Below are 21,390 nucleotides of genomic sequence, written 5' to 3' on the forward strand. Positions count from 1 at the left end.
ACCAAATTAATATGAACTATTATTTCCTTCTGGCTATTCTGCTTCCAGTTTTGCTCCCAGCTGGAATAATACTTCTGTTAGGATCTTCATTACGTGGCCTTGAATATGTCACTGAACACATGGTATGTTCAGTTTTCAACAATATTGTTCAAGCATACGGAAGACACCTGTTAGTCGTTTTGTCTCATTTTCAGAGACAACTGTTGATTAATTATGAACATTGCTCTGGGAGTCTAGAGTTACCTGTTTCATCCCACACAGTCTCTGCCCTCGCTGGAACACAGAAGATCAGTGGAGGAGTCATTTTCATTCAGTAGTTGTGGGCATGCTTATGTCTGTGCAGCCTTTTGGTGAGCTCTTAATCGTCAAAAAGATATGCAGGATATGTGCTTGGCTTGTGAGCACATTGAAGTCATGGGGATGGTATGTTTTTGCAGCTGAAAAGTTCCATCCTGATTTTTTAGGGATGAATTCCATACCCCCCACCCCGCCCTGCCAAAACATAGACTACATATTTTCAATTTCACGACTTCAGGTATGTAAAAAAATCACCAACGGATTACAGTACACCGTAACTGCTCTATAATGTAAATATTGTGTCCCATGCATTAAAGCAAATATTTTGCTGCAATGCAATTGCAATTTTTCTGTAGGCAAAACATGCTTGGCACTTGGCAATAGGAATTGCACCATTATTATATCCTTTAGTTATGATCTAGTGTACATAGTCTGGAAAAGAGTTAATACCCAAAGGTTTAAGTCCAAAAGGAAAGGCATAGTGTCACAATTTAAAATATTTCTTTTTATAATAAAAGTGTAAATGCCAATTTTGTGTTTTAGGAATATTTCAGCTCTTCATCAGGTGAGCAAAGTCTTCTGCTTTGTGTATGTGTGCCTTTTTTTTTATGTTACTGAATGTCACTGACAAATGAAGCAATTTCACATTTAAGTGATATCTAAGAGCACATTTTGAGTAAGCTTATGAAATGCACTGAAAGTAAACCATAAATATCCTCATTAAGTTTGTGGTTAAGGTGCCCAGACAGAAATCTGCGAGCCAAGTTACCCTGAGGTGATCTCAGATGATCAGATTCAACAGTTATTTTCATTATTTAACACCTACATCAGATATTGGCTCTCATGTTTTAAGTTTCTTGCAGTTTAACCACAGACATTCACAGTGTTTTGAGCTGAAGAGCTTGTTAAGGGTTCTTGTGAATTCTGTAGTGTATTTTGGTTCGGGCCCTCTAGGTACATGGTCTCTTTACTTTGCAAGTAGATGGGAAAAAATGAGGTCCTGCAGTTTTGTTCATATTAGACTTTTTATGGTCTCTCTGCAGAAAATTCTCTAGAGGTGTGGTGTAAACACAGCAAACACACAGGAATCACCAGAAGACTCAGTGGGTTGGAGAAGAGAGTGAAGGAGCATGTGGGTGTGTTAGTATGTGTATGAGAGAGTGAGGGTGAGAGAATGAGAGCTCGTGCAAGAGAGAGAGAGAGAGAGAGAGAGAGAAAAAAAGAAAGAGAAAGAGAGAGAGAGAAGGAAGGAGGGAAGGAGGGAGGGAGGGAGGAAAACAGAGCACGAGGGAGGGAGGGAGACAGGAGAAATAAAAGACAGAGCACGAGAAACGTAACGCAGCGGATTAATTCCTCCCAGGCTCACCATGTATTTGCAGAGTGCAGCCGTGATTTGCCTTACTGTGCTATCCTTTGGCTCCCTGGAAGGTAAGGCAACGTTGCCCTTGTGTGCCGTGAGCTTGCACCCTGCTGCTGTTTGAGTTTGCGTTAGTGTGATGGCGATGTGAGGCTGCAGGAGGAAAGAGAGCGAGAGAGATAGACTGAGAGATGGAGAGAGGGACACAGGAGGAGAGAGAGCGAGAGAGACAGACTGAGAGAGATGGAGAGAGGGACACAGGAGGAAAGAGAGCGAGAGAGACAGACTGAGAGAGATGGAGAGAGGGACACAGGAGGAGAGAGAGCGAGAGAGACAGACTGAGAGAGATGGAGAGAGGGACACAGGAGGAAAGAGAGCGAGAGAGAGACAGACTGAGAGAGATGGAGAGAGGGACACAGGCCAACATGCTGCCAGCATGGACACTAGGGGATGCAAACATAAGAGTAAAACGGGGAAACATGTATTTCAAATGAGAGCTTGTTTAGATGCTTAAACACTTGGTACTGTGCTTAATGTTTCAGTGTATCATCATGCGAAGGGAAATTGAAACATTAGAATGCAGAGCTAGGTACCCATGTCTCTGGAGGGGTAGTTTTTTCAAAATGAAGTCTTTTCACAAACTGCATTCTAAAAGTGTAACCCGAAGCTTTGGAATTCTGCATGATGGAGTCTAACTGCAGCCCCTCCAGGAACTGTTATCTGCATGCTTACAGTGGAGTAATTGGATTCCATGGACATTATTATGTACATGAATAGAGGTGTGTGTGTGTGTGTGTGTGTGTGTGTGTGTGTGTGTGTGTGTGTGTGTGTGTGTGTGTGTGTGTGTGTGTGTGTGTGTGTGTGTGTCTGTGTGTGTGTGTGTGTGTGTGTGTGTGTGTGTGTGTGTGTGTGTGTGTCTGTGTTTGTCTGTGTGTGTGTGTGTAGTCATTTAGAACCTGTCATCAATATTGTAGAGAACAATAACACATATTCAAGTATCCCTGTTTCTTTTTGGACAGGGAAGGGTGTCCAGATGCAGCGGGATGTGCAGTGTTGCATGCAGTACTCCCAAGGGAAAGTGCGGACCAAAGACGTGCTGAGGTTTGAGGAGCAGACAGAAGGCCCAGACTGCAGCATACAAGCAGTCATGCAAGTATTCCAAGCATCCAGGAGCCATCACCAGACATGGAAAATATTCCAATGAATGCCCCAAGGCATCGCTATCTATTTCAGATCTCATTATTGAAAAAGCTCTACTTGCTAATTGCGTCCAGTGCCTCAAATAGTTTGTGGAGGAATGTTTCCTGCCCAGTTTTATGGGGACATGCCTAAGTTACATACATTCTTGAGGATACTGTGAACAGATCCCCTTTTGTTGTATTTCTTTTGATTAAAACGAAGTTTCATAGACTATGTCAACTTCTGACATGTTCTCTGCTGTGAAATGTGAACAGATTGTACACCAAGAGGGCAGTGAAGTGTGCCGACCCGAGGGACCGCAAAGTGCAGAGGTTACTACGGAAACTGAGGCAAAGGCAGGCGGTGAAGGCGCACAAAACGATGTGGCTCCACCCACACATGAATCTGCCCGTCATGGCTGAGGTAGGTGACATTTATGATCCCAGCATCACTCCGGCTGCATGAGCATTCCAAACCTGCACAGTCACTGGAAAGACTGAGATATCACTCAGTGTGTGTGTGTGTGTGTGTGTGTGTGTGTGTGTGTGTGTGTGTGTGTGTGTGTGTGTGTGTGTGTCTGTGTGTGTGTGTGTGTGTGGTGTGTGTGTGTGTGTGTGTGTGTGTGTGTGTGTGTGTGTGTGTGTGTGTGTGTGTGTGTGTGTGTGTGTGTGTGTGTGTTTGTGTGTGTGCATTGTTTATCTATGAATCTAATTAGTTGCACATTGTCCACACCAGCCATCACATGAAGAGGTGTTAATAGAGATGTTTGCCAATGATGGCATATATATATATAGCCTTTCTTCTGTCAGTGCAACAATAGCATGCCTCCCACCACTGTTTCACATGATAGAACTGTACCATTAATGTGCAAACATTAGTACAAACATGTTTCCATTGACATTTTTTTTTTTATGTTTCTCTCCCCGTAGCCAAAATAAATGCCTACAATATGAACCATTCCTCAGAGCAGTCCTCTGGGTCTCCAGACTGCATTGATCATTGCTAACTGCTTAGAGGTACAGTAGATGCAGAGCTTCCATTACCAAACACTTTGATATTTTGGAGAGGTTTTGATATGTAGTGGAATGTCTTTCGAATTTACTGTTGCTGACTATGCCAAAGTATGCTTCTGAAATATCTGTATCTGAAACTGATCAATGATCTTTGGCAGTTACATGCTAAATCAGAGTTAGGGAGGTGGACTTGCTCTTGTTTAAACAATAACATATATGGCTGACACATGACTGTTAAACACGAAAGATAATCATTTATATAAAAATGTAACCTTTAAAGTGTTCTGTGCTCGCATTTCCTGTTATATGTATTGCTATATTTTATACTGTATACCAAATGTTATTCTTTGTGTGTGTGACTGAAATGTCATTTGTCTTCATAATTAAAGTTTACTTGTTCTTAATATCGGAAAATAACATAATTGTTCCTGACTTCAGAAGTAATCACTAGTGCATTAAGCATTGAACATTTAGTTTTAAGATATACAGTTTTAAGATAAAGTCTATAATTGTGATTGCCTGGGATAATGCAACAGCTATCATGTTTGGAAATGTTTGCTGACATTTTCTTTTAGGCCAGGTTTGTGAAGTGAAATCGTCATTAAGATGACATGTCCACCCATGTTGTGAAGTGAAATAGTCATTAAGATGGCATGTCCATCCATGTTGTGCTCTATATATATTCTCCTCACATGCAAGTGTGAGGTGCCTGTAGCATGCACAGTGGCCCAGACATACGCTATTTACATTTTTCACGTATATAAGACTGCATTTTCATTTAGCTGTTTTGACAGTGCTGTTGCATTCTCCCTTGCAAACATTCCTATTGAACAGGGTTTAATTTTAATGCCATTTAGATCAAACCACTATGATATCTATCTTGGCCTTGCAAGTCTGTGAAGCGTGCAGAAAAGTATTTTAAAAGTTGGTTTACTTAGGAAACTTAATATGTTGTAATCTAAGCTGTAGAAAGCACAGGTGTAGTTGTAGTCATGGCTTAAACGAGGCTATACGGTCCATGTGGTATGCGAGGAATGTGAGTATCACACACATCCTAGGTAACATCACTACAGTCCGAGAATGTAATACACATTGGCCAAAACACAAACAGTTTCATTACAAAGAAACAGTTCTTAATTTTTCTGACATTTATTTGGAAACATCTATCACACACCATTCTGAATGTAAAAATGTATTCCACTGCCACAACCAACTATGACAGAAAAAGAAGTCCTCTCACAACAAAAATGAGAACAGCATGTGGTCCCAACAACACCCTCCCTTTCCCCAAAATATGTGCAATCCCCTTAACAATGTATGCATTTGTGCATGTGGCGTCTAATCTAGAACAGATAAAGTCATAATTTAATCTACCAAGTGTATTGCCAAATGTTTCTTAGCCCTGGTGGAATTTTGTGGCACACATCGAGTCGGGTATATTCTGGCCAAGAAACGTTTTAAAACTTAAAAAAATAAACGATGGCATCTTACACTTACAAAGCAAAAGGAATTATGAAGACAAAGACATTCACATACCTCCCTCAGGATCGGGGCAGTTGTCTGAGTGCCCACATGGTGGTGTGGATTGTCACGCCACTCACAGTTCCTGAGCTCTTACATTCAGGTATTGCAGTGGATATGAATAACAAAATAATACTTACATTCAACACAAATACCATCAGAAATTAAAAGAACTGTACATCTACCCAATGGTAGTACTACAAGCACTTGTGGACACCCAGAGTAGTTGTGTCTACTTTTGTAAACATGGCATCAGAATGCCTTGGTAATTTGTGTTTGTTCAAGAAATCAACAGTCAATAACTGAAACCATTTAAACTACTTTCACATCTAGGTTAAATTACCCTTCCAACAACAAACACAAGGGTAAAAAAAAATGTAATTAGCCTTCACTAGGATTCTTTCCAAATCAAACATCACAAATGCTTTCACATTCAATCACATGCCTATGATTGGAACACAAACCTTTTAATATCAGTGCTTAACAGTAAAATGTCAAAGGTTGAAATAAACATTGATTTACTAAAACAGTTTAACTATAATAACGGAACAGTCCATTTAAAAAAAAAAAAAAGCACATCTAAACTAAAATAACTCAAAGAAAGTCTTACTCCTAATAAGTTCAAACTATGGTCATATACAAGCTCTACTTAGGCAGTTTGGCCTTTAAAAGGCAGACTCTGGCCTTTAGCAACAAGCCACGTGCCGTAGATTACCACTACATCAAATGATAGCTCTGTTACTTTCAACCATTTCAAGGGGTACAAAGGAAATTTGCATTAGAAGGCAAAAATAAAGGCATCTACACTTCCAGTTTTAAGTGTAATTGTTGTTGTTTTTGCCTTTATAGTAAAAGCACCATTTCACTTTTGGCCATTGCTGGACTGTTGAAAATACACAACAGACAACTATAATAACTGCAGTTTTTTTACATATCTAAATAATAAGCAAATAATAATTAGCATAGAGGTAGATTTATATCAAGGACAAAAGGTTTACAAGCATACTAGTATCCACTGTGGGACTATTTGTTTTCCAAATCCAGATAAATATGGGGTTGGGAATAAATAAACCAGAAAAAAACAAACATATACTGGTCTTAAATGGGTGTTTCATCCATAGAAATAACACTGATGGAAAATTATTTTGTCTGCTTCTGGTTCTATGGTGTGAGCCTCTCAACCTACTTTGCCATTCTATTGTTATGCTGTCATGTTCCCCATAACAACAAGTCTCTCATCTTCAATCAGAACTATTAAGGGGGCAGGTGTCCTAACTGTGAAGATGTCTCTCCCCTCCCTTGCGTTCACATGGTGGTCTCACTGTTATGCTGCTTTGCGGTATCATTTTCCTGGGAGATGAGCTGGTAAGGTTTCTCATTTTCCTCGATCACCGAGTTCCCGATTTCTATGTCCTGGGTCTGGAGCTCCTTCCGTGAAAGGTGCTCAATGATTCCGGCCCCTATGGAGTCTCCTAGGACGTTGGTGGTGGTTCTGAGACGGTCCCTGCACATGAACAGCATTTAGTAAGTCACAACTACCAATAACTCCATCTTTAAAACAGTCTGCTAGCATGTCTATACACAACTGACCTATTGAACCATTAAAAAAATGATCTCTTCCCAAAATGGGTCCTACACAGTCTGTTTTCATCACTCCTTGCTAACAAAACTATTCATGTATGTCACCATTACACATGGTGTATGAATGCTCTTTGGTGGAGTTAAAGGCCCCACCATTTTGACACACAGCTACGTTATGCACTGATAACCTTTCAAGGAACATTTTTGTTGCAGCTCTCTGCCTCAATGTGACATTTAGGTTGACTTACAAGAACCAATCCACAGCAATAATCAACGTTATATCCTCTGTGGGCAGTCCCACCGATGTCAATACAATCACCATGGTTACCAGGCCAGCTTGAGGGATGCCTGCTGCTCCAATGCTGGCAGCCGTTGCTGTGATACTGGAAGAGAGTCCCATCATTTAAATGATTAAAAACAGGCTGTTTGGAGAACTACATCAGTAATACATCCAAGACAATGTAGAATGCATTGATTATCAATCATTTTTTACCACATGTAAAAAGTACTACTAAAGCAAAAAGCTGTAATATATGCATAAATACCACTATGCAGGCTAAATAATAAAATGACCAGTTTGCATTTCACTTTAAATGTATTTTTAGTATGTGTATTTTCTATTTCAAATACCTGATGGTGAGAATCTGGCCAAAGTCGAGATCCATGTCATTAACTTGTGCAATAAATATGGCTGCCACTGCTTCATACAGTGCAGTGCCATCCATGTTGATGGTGGCACCCACAGGCAACACAAAGCGTGTCACTCGTTTATCCACATGATTGTTCTCCTCCAGGCAACGGAAGGTGATCGGGAGAGTCGCCGAACTGACAGGAAAAGAGGGAGCAGGAATTGTGTAAGGGAGGTTTCTTCTGGACACAAATATTGTGGAGAGGCTAAAGAGCTTAGTGCTCAGTGCACACTGTAAAGTGTGACCAAAGCTAGAGTTCATGGAGCCTAAAATGTCTAAGATGCTCCGTGAATTATAGCATCTACAGCAGAGGCACCTGACTGACTGAGTTTCCCACCTGGACGAGGTTCCCAGAGCAGTGATCAGCGCCTGCAGCAGCCCGGAGATGAAGACAAACGGGTTCTTCCTCGTCACCAGGAAGTAGAGCAGCGGCAGGACGAAGAGGCCGTGGATGAGCAGCCCCACAATCACAGACATGGTGTACATTCCCAGCTGCCCCCCCATCTGAACCAGGTCCTTCATCTCAATAATCTTCCCAGCGATGAGGAAAAGGATTCCCACAGGGGCATACCTGACAGACATGAGTGGCAATTACCATTGTATTCCCCTGCATACAATTCATGTTGTGTATATGAACTAGCCGACAGCCTCACATTAATGTACTGTAAGATCTAGGTCCAAAAGGCAGAAAAACATGCTGGACTAGTCAAAATATTACTGAATGAATGTCTGACATGCCTATGCAGCATCGGGACAGTGTCAAGCTAAGACAGGCAACATGACTTTGATTGGCATATATGGATGATGAATATTCAACAAAATGTGTTGGCTTGACTCTCCAACACTTAACACTAACCAGATGATGATGGCCACTAGGCGCATAATAGCATTGTTGAGGCAGTCAAAGAATTCGCGCAGAGCCTGTCCCTGCTGTTTCATGCTCCCGATCACCAAGCCGAAGCACATGGAGAACACGACCAGGCCCAGGGCGTTGACCCCGTTGGAGGAGCCTCCCATGGGCACCATCTCCTCCACTGTCTCCTGAATGGTCTGAAGGACTACGCTGAAGTTGGCATGGAGGTCAGTGATAGTGATGTTGGAATCTGTCATGTTGACTGGAACAGTGACGTTCTTTGTGGAGATCAGTTTCTTGTAATGTGTCTTGTACTACAGAGTTGGAAAAGATTACGGTAATGAAGGTAGGAAAGACTCACTTCATTTTAATTACAGGATGCTACAAAGTGCATTTACCAATGATTCATGAATCTTCATTGCATTTCTTTTACACTGGATGATAAGAATACAGATGGTTCACTTAGCTAGCATTAGTTATAATGTTTCTGTACCTGCTTAAAGCAAGCTTCCACCAAGTTTGGAGGGAACATATTCCTGCAGAAAAAAAATGGACAAACAATTAACTTCACCTCAATTAACTTTTCACATAAATCTCACTTAGATACATATGACAGACTGCCTGACACACCTGATGAGGTCCAAAAAGGCATCTGCTGCCTGCACTGGCTCAATGTTGCCACTAGATGACACTGGACGATCCCTGTTGCCTTTCCCAGGTCTTATGACGACCACAATAACAATTCCAATGAAAACAGCAATTAAGGTCGTAACCATGTAATACACAACAGCCCGCGCTCCCATCTTCCCCGAGGCTTTGCTGTCAAGAGCGGATATGCCTGGAAGAGTTAACACAATATATACAACTCATGAGAGAGACACTCATTTATTACACAGCAAAAGGGAGTAGAGCCACAAATAACATTTGTAGAAGATGAGGAATGACACACGATATAAGATGATATCTTACATGATATCTATAACTGTTCACCTCAAAAAGAGGGTTCAAAGCACATGAAGTAGAAAAGAACGTCATTAAATGTGCTCATACTGTGTATGGAAAACAAAATATTAACACGATTGTGATGTTGAATTTAGGGAACAATGTTTGTGAACCTGTGACCAGGCTGGAGATGATAAGGGGCAAGACCAGCATCTGGAGCATCCGCATCAGAAGCTCTCCAGGGAATGAGAAGTACTTGATCTCCCTGATGGACAGCTTGTATGGACGCAGGGAGAATCCCAGCACAACACCTGCACAGAGATTTCGAGACAAACGCAACCTACATGGTCAGAGGGTATATTCACAATCACTCTTGAATGAAAATGCATTAGTTAGTTGATTATGTTTGATATGACACTGAAAGACAGTATAGGTATCTCGAGGGTAACATTTACATTATATATAATTGTTTTAGCTGTATGCATACTGACTTTACAATGACGCAAATGCAAGTCATTTATTACTTCGCTAAAGGGATTATTATGTGTGTACATGTGTATAACGCACCTAGTGCCACTGCAGCCACGGTGAAGAGCACAAAGGTGTTGCGGCGCAGGAAGGCCCTGGCGCTCTCTCTGGTGATGGAACACATCCTGTTGCGGGCACCTGAGGCACGTTTCTGTAGAGCCTTGCGCAGGTGGCGTAGGCCTCGCTCCGAGCGCTCAGGCTTGTCTGAGTCCTCGTGTAGAAATAGGCTGGTGCTGGTCGGAGGCTTCTCATTCATAATCAGCTCCAGGACCTGGTCCAGGAGGCAGGTTTCATGGGAAACTGAGGGGGCAAATAAATATGATATGAGATATGACAAGTACATTACATGTCTCTACAATAACTGTGGGCTACTGAGAGGCATTAATAAGACTGTATTGACTTACCTTGACATATATATTATTTTGAGCTATTGCAAGGATTTTGTTAACTAATATTTAACTTAGATGTCCAATCAAGATGCAAAACTTTTTCTTATATCTTTTTTTAATTTCCTTATTTTTGATGACTTTAGCTGTAGCTTAAATGTGTCTGAAGTGTTTTATTTTGTTACTAATTCTATGTTTTGCTTCTATCCCTTTATACCAGTTTAATCCTCTGAGGAGTGATGGACGAGTAGCACTACTCAGAACTACTAGTCATTCATCAAAAAATCCACCAGATAATTAGCTGTGTGCTATGCTCAGTACTTTGTCTGTCTATGAAATATCTTTAAATTGCTAAATACAGCTGTAATATTTTACCACAGGGAGCATGGAAAGAGCATGTAAGTGAGTTTCTCTTCATCTGATAGAAGTGGTCACGATATCCATGTGAGGTTAAAATAACCCCTATGTGAATATCCATACATAGTAATGATCTTTCCGCATACATCTTTGCACCATTTACCATGTAATTTACTGCATATACACCCTAAGTGGCAATGAGAGGCTCTCCATTATGTAAATTAATAAATACAGAATGCTGTATACACTATCTAATGGTGTATGTATATAATATGGTAGAATGGTCTATATATAGAGATTCTCAGTTTCTCTAAAAATCCTGTCTTCATGCCTGCTCGACTTGATGGTTTTCAATTGACTGTTTGCATATTTGTGACTCCAGTCCTGTAAACAGCTGAGTAACTCATGCCTCTGTGCAGCCTGCTGTTCAGAGCAGAGGTGCCAATTATTCATGCAGCATGTGTTTCTCTGGTGTGCTGGTCATTGCCAATTCTGTTTCAGACACCCAGCGGAGGGGTATTAATGCTGCATGAGAGCCCACTGGAGACCACTGTACTTCAGTCAGCTGTGGTCTCCTCAGTTCCCCCTCCAAAGAAAAAAGCACTATTAACAGCAGAGCGTGCTTGTATGAGAGCACTTTAGTGTGTGTTAACACAGATGAATGATTGTCAAATGCAACAGGGTACTGCTAGGAAGCACTGTTGTGATGATCAGTATCTGGTCTTTCTTTAACTTTAATTCAATTTACCACCCAAAAATCTAAGACACATATGCACCCTACATATATACCTACATACATTGTTTGACATTAGTTATGAAATATGTCAATAACATATAATACAAATACATTTAAATGTTTGAATTCATTGTGGGGAAAAAATATGTTTCATCATAAAACAAGCTCAGTACAACAGCCTTAAAACTGCAAGTGCTTCTATTCAGACTAACACACGAAAGCCACCTTACACAGCTGTCCAAGCCAAATCCTTATTAACACACCACTAAACACCACCCATTACGTTGCAAAGAGTCTGTACTCACCACTCATGATGACACTGTTTAGGCTACTATGACCAGACCAGGCATGTGTAGCACCTGTACTACCAAGGCAATACTTTGGGGACCTCATGTGAGACTATCACCTCTCTGTCCTGACCTTCAGAAGTCTCCCCCACCACCGTCACCCGCCTACAAAAGCTGTCCCATCCCCTACTGAGAACAGATGCTGAGAATGGATACTACTTAGGCTATTGGCAGTCCTGTCGCGAAAATTCCTAATTGTCACTACTCGTAAAGTGATGGTCAGTCATTCTGAGTCTCCGTGAACATCCTTTCAGTTATTCTGCAGAATATAAACTGCATTATGGTTCAAGACAGAGCTGTGGTGTAAATAAAAAAGGCACCACTTTTATAGTAGGCTAATGCAACAGACAATGCAAAGACTTTGAACACAAGTTTCCAGGACAGAAAATACAAGAAAAATGAACAACACTTTTATAAGTAGCCTAGCCTAATGGCTATAGGCTTAACACAACCAAAGTCAACGAGGTAAAAACACAGTTATCAAGATTTAATTTAGGCACCATATAACAATGAGGAACGTTATTAAATTATGAAACCAATCTAAGAAAACGACCCCCTCAAGAAAAATACCACATACCCCCTTTGTCATCTGCCGCGCTTCAACAAGTTCAGAGCGTATTTCTCACCCGAGATATAAGTAGGCTAGCTACTGATGTAAAGTAGATTATAAAGTCTGCCTTTTCGACTTCCTCGTGAGACGTTATTGAGGAAAAGCGCTTTCCCTCATTCTCCCAATGAAATTTATATGACGAAAACCCGCCTCAAACGCGAACAGAGGTCTGCGTGGGAAGGATAGGTTAAGGATTCTTCAGGCGAGAAGAAAAGCCACCTGCTGCCTATCAGAAAAAAAACTGCTCTCAACAGCGTCCCGCTAAATGTAGGAGGTGTTCTGCTGATATATTATGATGGTGACGGATTGTGTTTTGCTATAGGCAAATTCAGCATATAGTTTTCCTATAGCCTAATAAACTTTTGTCTGTTTGACATCATTGGTGTGAAACTACATTTTCTTTTGCAGGCCTTTATGTGTGCAGATTTAATGGTTTTCTTGGAAGTAGTAGAAAAATGCAGATTACATATGTGGTGCTGATATTACCATGACAACCTGCCTTCTTCCAATTGCTTAGGGTCTTGTTAGAGTAGCTCAAGGGATACACATATTACTGACCTTCATCGCCTCTCTACCCACTCGTACACCTACACAGTCTTAGGCCCTTTGCAGTCAGCCTCCCCCAGTATGGATACAATGGTACAATAACTAAGCTTAACAAAACAACTGTTTGCAATCTAAGAAAATATATACTGTTTCACATTATCAGTTTCATGAACATACATTTTTATATAGTGTGCTAGCATACAGAACATACAAGCACTCCTTTTTTTACTGTAATAACTGACAAAAAAATCATTCTCGAGTGCAAAATATGAAATTGGCCTATTTGCCAGATTTAGTGCAGCCTACACTAGAAAGTTTGAGGAAAAGCAAATGTAAAAATGCCCAAGACAAAGCAAGGCACACAATTAATACTATTCAATTACGTCATTGCCTGAGTTTTGTGTTGGTTTTTCATTGAGACCTGTTGTAATCCTGAGGCTATAACTAATCCATTTCACTATTTCAGCAATTTGGGATTTCAGACTATGATGGTGACACTGATTTTAATTTAGATTTTGAGCCACCTCTTGACAAGAGCCAGCTGGAGCAGCAGATGGAGCTGGATATGGCAAGTGAGGAGTTGAAACAACTAAAGGGGGACATGCAAAGCTGCATCAAGCTCTCTGCATGATATACTGTATGGTGTGGTGCTTCACAATTTCTACTGCCCTTGCAACAGTGATTAAGCAGGTATATTCATCTCTTCCCCTCACATACAAACACGCACGCACGCACGCCCGCCCGCACGCACGCACGCACGCACGCATGCACACACACACGCACACACACACACACACACACAGAGGCACTTGCAAGACTATAGTCATCAGAGAGGTTAAATAGCGAGAGGATATAGGAAAGAACTCACTTTGATCATATGATCATAATGACAAATGTGCATTAAAGTGGAGAAGCTTCACAAGGATAAGGGAAATGTCAATTGTAAACACAGTTCTGGATGGGTTTTACTTACTTTGCCTACTGATGGCCTACTTTGAATACTTGTTCAAATTGATTGATTGCTTACATTTGACTTAGTTTTGCTTCCACATTGTTTGTTGAGATGCTGAAGAAATGCTGTACTCGACATGCTCTCTAGATCGTAAGCTTGTGACAGCTACAGCATATTACAGCTGATAACAGGCATATACAGCGTCAAACGTACAAGAGGAATAATAGGCTACAGAACAATTGTACAAGGCAGTTATATGGGCTTCTTTTTTATTACATCAAAATGTAAAATACACTTTTTGCGCTTAAAGTAAAACTATGATGCTGTAGACAAACAAAACAGGTTTTTAAAAACTCAATTACAATGCAAAAGCAAAAAATACAATTTTGAAAAATGGGACACATATTTTCAGAAAAGCTAGCACAATAATCTACAACTGAAATTATATTTTACAGTGCATAAAGAAACTCTGAGATAACAGCAGATTCCATCACTATGGAAACAAAATTACTCTGCCAATGTGTGGGAGGTGTAAACCATGTATGAGCTGCATTTAGACATGATAATTATGTGCTTGCCTTCTAACAAAATCCATAGTGTACACATGCATTTGTAAAGGTTACACGGATTATGAAATTACAACTCATATATTGATGAGGGAAATATGTTTCATAGTTTAATCCAGTCCCTAGTCCAGGTAAATAAAGTTAAAATGCAATACTGGGTTTTCATTTCTGATGCAAATGTGAAACATGCTTATATTTTTTGAATATATGTAACGCTGTTGTTGATATTTTATTACATAACTTCAAATTAACAATGCGTAAAACAATGATCATTTGTTGAAAAGATGTACAGTTGATCTACACAAAACAAAATGTTTTTCTTTTGCCTATTTGTCCTACAAATTTGTTTGTGGCAAACACAAAAAAAACAAACATATACACTATAGGCCAACAGTAACATTCATAGAATAGAATAGAATTGCATTAACATCTAAAGACTAACTTTAAAAGGTTAGTGACGAAGTGACGTTTCACAGGTTCCATCCTAAGTTTCTGTTCTTTTCCAAAAAATATTTATTAAATTACTGTTCTATATATTTGTTTTTTCTTGAAAATAAGCGTGAGTGCTCATGTAGACCTGCCTCTCTGTTTAAGCAAGTGGAATGAAGCATGGTTCCCCTTATTTAGGCAGCCAAACAATGCAACCTCTGAAAAGACATTATATTAGATATAATAGTAGATGCGACTCATTCAATAATCTTACAATTGAATGACAGAGCCCAAAGTTAGAGTCTAATGCTATAATCAGTGGTGAGATGTATCTAGTGAAAATATATCCATTTAAAAGCTCCACTGTGTAAGCATCGCCACATGTTGAAAGCTGGAGTGATAGGTCTTGATCAGTTCCCCCAAACATGTACACACATCTAAATCTTTTCTCCAAGGGGCAGAGCTAAGCCTTAGCCTCATTTATTATACATATGCAGTCACGGGTTATATTATATATTAAGTGTTAACATATTCATCAAATGACAATACATCCAACGACTGTCCAAGATGCTGCCGTATGAAGTGTTACTGAATGGATGAACGTTACAATAGCCACTCTCATCTATTCTGATGTTACATGTGGATTACCAGTCCGTCTAGTACACACATTTAGCAGGCTCATTTCAGAACAGGTTAATTACTATTCACTCTGCTTAGGTTTTACACAAGTTGAAAGGAAACCATTTTCTTTTTTGTTGTCTGGCAGCATTAAGGGATGAAAGCAGATATACTCCCCATATCAAAATAACTGTACACAGTGAAAGGTCACCCAATGGATTCCATGCTCTGAAATGTCACCTGATTACTTTCAAGCCGATGTGATGATATTGGAAGGCTTTTTGGAGAGTGAACGGTGATCAAGTGGACTAAAAATACAAAACATACAGAGAGGTGATTTTTGTATCTTACATTTGTATTCGGCATAGAGAAACGACTGGAAATGCTTTATTTTCATTGCCACCTGTGTTTGAAGTTTTCACACAACCTGCATTCTGAGATAGTTGAAATCAATGCACAAAATGAGACAACATTTAACAACATTATTTTATATAGTCCATATATAAAAATATACAATCAAATGTCAAAATGGGAATATCAAAAATGATTCTACCAGTAAAAGATTGCAGCAAGGTCAGGTAAGGAAAGGACACTTACAAAAGAGAGCCAGTGTATACTGATTGAAATAAACATAGTCAATGAAGTCAGCCAGCATAGTCAGCTCCAAATTGAAACATTAAAATAACATCAAAACAAAGAGAGAATTATATGGACATACAGAAACATGATTTCTTTACAAGGGCAGGGTCAATTTGGTATATTTATTACGGTTTTGGAATTGTATGGATAGTACTAAAAATTAAATATCATTGGATTTTTACAAAGGAGAGGGTGCCCTTATCCCCAAAACCAAAGTGATTTAAAAACAATTAGGTAGTGGTGTAAATCACAGAGATCCATACGAGATTAACATGAACCGATCTAACATAATTCCACAATTCCATGCACTAAATATGACAATGATCAAAAATTGGCACTTGAATACATGAAAAACACAGACTGGATGCATAAAAGGTTATCGGGTGAGTGAGTGAGTGTGTGTGTTGGTGTGTGTCAACTATTGTGGTCAGGAATGCCACAATCTATTTGTTGTGGAGCCAGTCATGCCAGTCACACAATGCACACAAAACAAAAAGTACACAAATGAAGTTTATGAAAAATGGTCCATGGAGGAATGTTGTATTTGAGTCTGATCTAGAAGTATGCCTTTTGGGCCATCAAATCCTCATCAACATGGCTGAGAATCCATCAAGATGTTTACGAGAGTGTTTTTGCTAATTCACAACAGAAGATTTCAATTTGATTTCTTCCGAGTGTATGCAGAGACAAAAGAGCTGAGGACATAACAGAGCTGTTAACAACTTCTACCCTCTTGGTATTTTGTGAGTTTGGCTTGTCAACACTGTTGTGATTTCCTATTGTATGATTTAATGCTGTATGATGCATGCATGTGTGATTTCATGCTGTGTGAACAGAAAAAAGAAAGAAAGAAAGAAAGAAAAAAAAAAGAGTTCTTTAAGTAGTGTTACTGATTATATATAGACAATAAAAAGTATAAGAATGTGTAAATAATCACACAAAGAAAACATGGTCAGAGAGTAGCCACTTGTATAGTAGACTCTAATAGCTTGTTAGAATGGCTTTGAACTTTGGCAGTTACACAAAGCTAGTAGTTCCAGGTACGTGGACTGAAACCGTCTCTATATGAATGTTCAGACCGTATCACTCATGTTTGATTCCTTGTAGTAAAACTCAAAAGAATTCTAGCCCCTATAATCATGCAGATTCAATGGCAGTTAGCCACTTAACTGTTTGATTAAATTCCCCTTGAATGTGTCTGCTTTTGTTTCCCATTATTACATCATGGCATTTTTGACAGCCTGTTCGAGTCCCTTCCTGGTCACCAGCAACCGCACCACATCTTCTTTTTTCTTGGTGAGCCTTTTGCGCGCTTGGTCATGAGTCACCATGGTCATGTCCCAGCCATTAACCTGTTGGAAGGTAGACAATGGATTTCCACAAACAACTCAAAACATGACTTCATAACATGTGAAACAAATGTATCAACAGACTTGATATTGCAGTGGTGTTCATGTCTAATGCGTAGACGTCGTAATGTCCAAAGTTATGTGTGCCGTATTGGGGAGGGGGGGACTAGTTAGAATTGTGGCCATGGAAGCTGGTAAACAGCAGCACCTGGTGGGCAAACTGCACTTTCAAGAAATAATGCAGTACATGATATATATTAACCTTTTTGGGGGTGGGGGCATGATTCTAAAACCAAATCATAATGCATATCAAGGCACAGCCATTACACACCCACAACATTTGTTTCCATAAAAGTAACCACTGCATCGGCATCAAAGTAATGAATTAAGTTCCCACGACATAAGAACCTGGTGCATTGAGTCTTTGTGGGACTGTAGCATGGCTGATAAGTTTGTTACAGAAAATAACAATTTTCCCACCTGCATTATTTTGTCTCCCATTTTCAGACCTGCCACTTCTGCTGGTCCTTTTGGTGTTACTCTTGTCACATAGATGCCCTAAGGAAAAAACAAATGCATAGGCTTCAACACTCCCATCATAGCTTTTTCTCCCACTGTCCTCCCATTTAAATATTTACCATTTATCAGCGAATTTCCCGTATTTTTACCCTTTCTTAACGCTAGGCTTACAAAGCACTACATAAACGGGGCCGCACAATCTCTGTTGTGATGTGTTCTTGCTACACTACCTCTCAGAGTAATGTTGACTGTTGATGGATTACAAGAGGAAGAGAGGGGGGGGGGGGCTTACTTGCAAACAGGTATTTGACCACCTAGTTGTAGACACTTAGCCTAGTTAATGTAGGAACTGGTGAATGCAATTCTTATTGACATTATAAAGAAAGTGGTTGCCTAGTGGTAATTTCAGGTTCCACTGTGTGCACCCTTGTCTAAATGTAAGCTGGGGGGAACGCCACACAATCTTCATTATTTTCAAATCTCAATGTGGACAGGTATGGAAATGAGACTCTTTCAATTAGAAATGTTTTCATACTTCCCGAACTATTATCTGCGGTGCCTTTGCCTTTAAGACACAATTATCTCCTTGCTGAACTCGAGTGAGTCATCGATTAGTTATCACAGGGTAGAGTCAACTCCCTTACAAGGACAATGGAGTACAGTAGGACTGTACCAGTTATTGGTGTAAGTAGATCTACGCAACTATCTGCTTCAAAAACAAATCACTATGATGACTAAAAAGCGGCGTGCACAGCCACTTAAAGTACAGATTACAAAAAAAAAAGTTTGGGTGCTAAAACGAACAACCTTATCCTGGCCATTTGCAGAACATTCCAACAGCATCGGGTACTAACACACGCACACACACACACACACGTATCTTACCTTGTCTGTTTTGTCCGCAGAAAAGGGATTCTGTCCTGGATCTTGATCCATCCCTCCTCCAATACTGAAGCCCAAAATTAAGTTGTCAGCATGTCGTAGTTTGTGGATTTCTATTCGTTGCTACAAATAAGAAATAATTCAAGCGAGGTTAAGTTTATTAATGCAACTTAAAGATAAACAATTGACTAGGCTACAACAGCAATATGATTACTACATTTACTTTAGTTGTTACGTGAATAAAAGCGTAAAAATACCGCAATCAAGAAATCGAGCTGCCACACCACACCTACTTTTAGGACTGGTTGAGCTAGCCAGAAAAGAGCATCGTTAATCGATAGATCGCCGGACACATTTAACGTAAAAGTTAAGTTTCCGTTTCTATGCTGTAAACAACATTTCTTGGATAAAGAAATATTAATTTCGCCCAACTACAACACATTTTGTAGAACTTAGCAAGTACTGCTAGCCAACGTTGCTAACTGACCACCTAAACAATTAGCGACAAGCTAGCAAGTTGAACAAACCATTGAGAAAATAACGTAGCTATCTAGCTAACAAACCGCGTTTCAAGTTAACGAATTATACATACGTCTCATGACTACTCATGTACTCAAGCTCATGTACAAATTAAAGTGAAAATTAATTCTGTTTTTAGACATGCTAGCATGACTTACCACAACAGCAGTAACCGGCTGACCAGGCACGACAGGCAATGTACAGTTGTTATCAAAGGGTTCCATGTTTTGGGACACTACGATAGCTTGTTAACGTTGATTGAAGTTTATGAACAAATGTCGAAAACTATTTTACTAGATTCTCTATGCGTAATGCTCTTCTCAGAGTCGCATGAAAGAATAGCTATTGGCAACACAAATTTCCACTTGTCATAGTCAGCAAGATAAGCTAGCTCATTCTCATGGACTTGCTATGACATGCTAGTTTGCCAATGGCTGGGATGATGTCATACTTAAACTATCTTTGCCGATAGTCGACAGTCGCAGCCTACCCACCACTCTAAAGCTATTCAAACCTACTCATTATGTGGCCTATCCTGTATAATTTTTGGTCCTTCATAATGTTATCTGTTTGCTACGTTCTAACTTATATGTCTTGTGCTGGTTTGTTTTGTAGCTCGACCTTCAGGCGCATTTGTTAAAAGTGTAAAAAAAAAAAAGTAGCTTAAGTCAGTCCATTGTTTCTTCAAATCCAGTTTCTTTGTCTCGGGAAGTAAGGTGATGAGGCCGAGTGGCAATTGCTGCCACAATAAACACCAAGAATTAAATGAATTTGCCCAACACACCCACTTTTTAAGAACTCGTGTGTGAAGGGTTGGAATTCCTCCGCCTATCTCTGGGCCTGACCTTTTCTTTAATAATACATATAAGATTTCGGCCTACAATTTATAGACCTACAGTGTGATTGTGTGTGTCAGTATCCTTTTTTTTTTAAAGGTAGGCTACCATTTAAAGTGTGAAATGGCCTACACTATTAATGACATGTGAACCACTAGATGGTAATATAAGCCTTTCAAACTTGAAAATCACAGACAACGTATGTGATAGCATGAGCATGCTACATTAACATTTAAGCTTGTCATAGGCCGAGTTTAACCAAATAATTTACAGTACACAGTTCAACTGCGGAGTGCCGTGTTATATATAGGCTACATAAAAAAAAGTGCCACGCAGGGGCCTTGCTGTTGATTGAAAACATTGCCATTCACACAGACAGAAAGTAGCGTAGACAGCCATGGTCTGCAGCATAGACATATATATACCATAGACGTATATATGTCTATGGTCTGCAGGGCCTGTGACATGAACATTACCTAATCCATTATACCACACTGCTTGCCTACGCACAAACACTTTATTGCACTGACACGGCCTACATGTAGGCTACATCGCCATAGGGTACCCATAAACTCACGTTGGTAACGGAGAAAATATTTACGAGCTTTTTATAGACAGAAATTACATTAGGCTACACGTGGACATCGTATTGTTCGAAAATCTGAAAACACAATCCGCTTGTCTGCTAAACCGAGGTTTACATAGTTGTACAAAGAGTGCTGTCTGAACACAGATTTTTAACTGAGAAATATTATAGCGGAATCTCAACGGTTCTCATAATTTCGTTCCCTTTTATTTTGTTCTGCTGGTTGTTCCACGCGGCTCTTGTTAAACTGTTGAAGCTTTGGCCTACTTGAATTTGGACGTTTTAGAAATCACCGAATGGTCTGGTCGGTGTAGGCTATAACAGTAAGATAGCTAGCTGAATCACTGAGTGTATATTAGAGAGGGAACTCATATAAAAGGTCGCAAGTTACAATGTGCCATGTCACATGACATGAGTGCTCAAAAATGTATTTATTACTAAACCAAACATTATGTAATTCAGATGAATTTCTTACTTATGCAATCAAATAAATTGATTGGAAGAAATACATCTGAATTATGCCATGTTAGGTTTTGTAATAAATCCATGGAAC

The 21,390-nt window shown here is 39.8% G+C and overlaps 3 protein-coding genes across 4 annotated transcripts; 1 reads left to right on the plus strand and 2 right to left on the minus strand.

Annotated features, from left to right (window-relative positions):
* Positions 1–1,588: 1,588 nt before the first annotated feature.
* Positions 1,589–4,260, plus strand: ccl44 (chemokine (C-C motif) ligand 44). The gene is made up of 4 exons (XM_042704839.1): positions 1,589–1,725; positions 2,674–2,803; positions 3,109–3,256; positions 3,763–4,260. Exons 1-4 carry the CDS (start codon positions 1,665–1,667, stop codon positions 3,769–3,771), a joined length of 348 nt encoding a protein of 115 aa, XP_042560773.1. The 5' UTR covers positions 1,589–1,664; the 3' UTR covers positions 3,772–4,260.
* Positions 4,261–4,982: 722 nt separating this feature from the next.
* slc1a6 (solute carrier family 1 member 6) lies at positions 4,983–10,574 on the minus strand. 2 transcript variants are annotated; one of them, XM_042704838.1, is made up of 9 exons: positions 10,000–10,574; positions 9,606–9,743; positions 9,121–9,328; positions 8,984–9,026; positions 8,494–8,804; positions 7,975–8,208; positions 7,579–7,773; positions 7,197–7,331; positions 4,983–6,871 (listed from the first exon to the last, which is right to left on the minus strand). In XM_042704838.1, the coding sequence occupies exons 1-9, from the start codon at positions 10,301–10,303 to the stop codon at positions 6,673–6,675; spliced, it is 1,767 nt and encodes a 588-aa protein (XP_042560772.1). In that variant the 5' UTR covers positions 10,304–10,574; the 3' UTR covers positions 4,983–6,672. The 2 variants fall into 2 exon arrangements, with proteins under 2 accessions (XP_042560772.1, XP_042560771.1); XM_042704837.1 differs by having other exon boundaries at positions 7,579–8,208.
* A 5,405-nt stretch (positions 10,575–15,979) lies between these two features.
* Positions 15,980–19,880, minus strand: tax1bp3 (Tax1 (human T-cell leukemia virus type I) binding protein 3). Its single transcript, XM_042704840.1, has 4 exons — positions 19,574–19,880; positions 18,900–19,019; positions 17,976–18,053; positions 15,980–17,498 (listed from the first exon to the last, which is right to left on the minus strand). Exons 1-4 carry the CDS (start codon positions 19,637–19,639, stop codon positions 17,364–17,366), a joined length of 399 nt encoding a protein of 132 aa, XP_042560774.1. The 5' UTR covers positions 19,640–19,880; the 3' UTR covers positions 15,980–17,363.
* Between the last annotated feature and the right edge of the window lie 1,510 nt (positions 19,881–21,390).

This window comes from Clupea harengus, unplaced genomic scaffold, assembly GCF_900700415.2.
Source record: "Clupea harengus unplaced genomic scaffold, Ch_v2.0.2, whole genome shotgun sequence".
NCBI lineage: Eukaryota > Metazoa > Chordata > Actinopteri > Clupeiformes > Clupeidae > Clupea > Clupea harengus.

Bases quoted from the DNA above. Each gene is read 5' to 3' on its own strand.
- ccl44 (XM_042704839.1), top strand. From the start codon at position 1,665: ATGTATTTGCAGAGTGCAGCCGTGATTTGCCTTACTGTGCTATCCTTT. The intron at 1,726-2,673 runs GTAAGGCAACGT...CTTTTTGGACAG, and splicing joins ATCCTTTGGCTCCCTGGAAG to GGAAGGGTGTCCAGATGCAG. The intron at 2,804-3,108 runs GCAAGTATTCCA...AAATGTGAACAG, and splicing joins TGCAGCATACAAGCAGTCAT to ATTGTACACCAAGAGGGCAG.
- slc1a6 (XM_042704837.1), bottom strand. From the start codon at position 10,303: ATGTACTTGTCATATCTCATATCATATTTATTTGCCCCCTCAGTTTCC. The intron at 9,329-9,605 runs GTTCACAAACAT...TAACTCTTCCAG, and splicing joins CATCTCCAGCCTGGTCACAG to GCATATCCGCTCTTGACAGC. The intron at 9,027-9,120 runs GTGTGTCAGGCA...TTTTTTCTGCAG, and splicing joins GCCTTTTTGGACCTCATCAG to GAATATGTTCCCTCCAAACT.
- tax1bp3 (XM_042704840.1), bottom strand. From the start codon at position 19,639: ATGGAACCCTTTGATAACAACTGTACATTGCCTGTCGTGCCTGGTCAG. The intron at 19,020-19,573 runs GTAAGTCATGCT...TCTTATTTGTAG, and splicing joins AGCCGGTTACTGCTGTTGTG to CAACGAATAGAAATCCACAA. The intron at 18,054-18,899 runs GTAAGATACGTG...TTTTTTCCTTAG, and splicing joins CTGCGGACAAAACAGACAAG to GGCATCTATGTGACAAGAGT.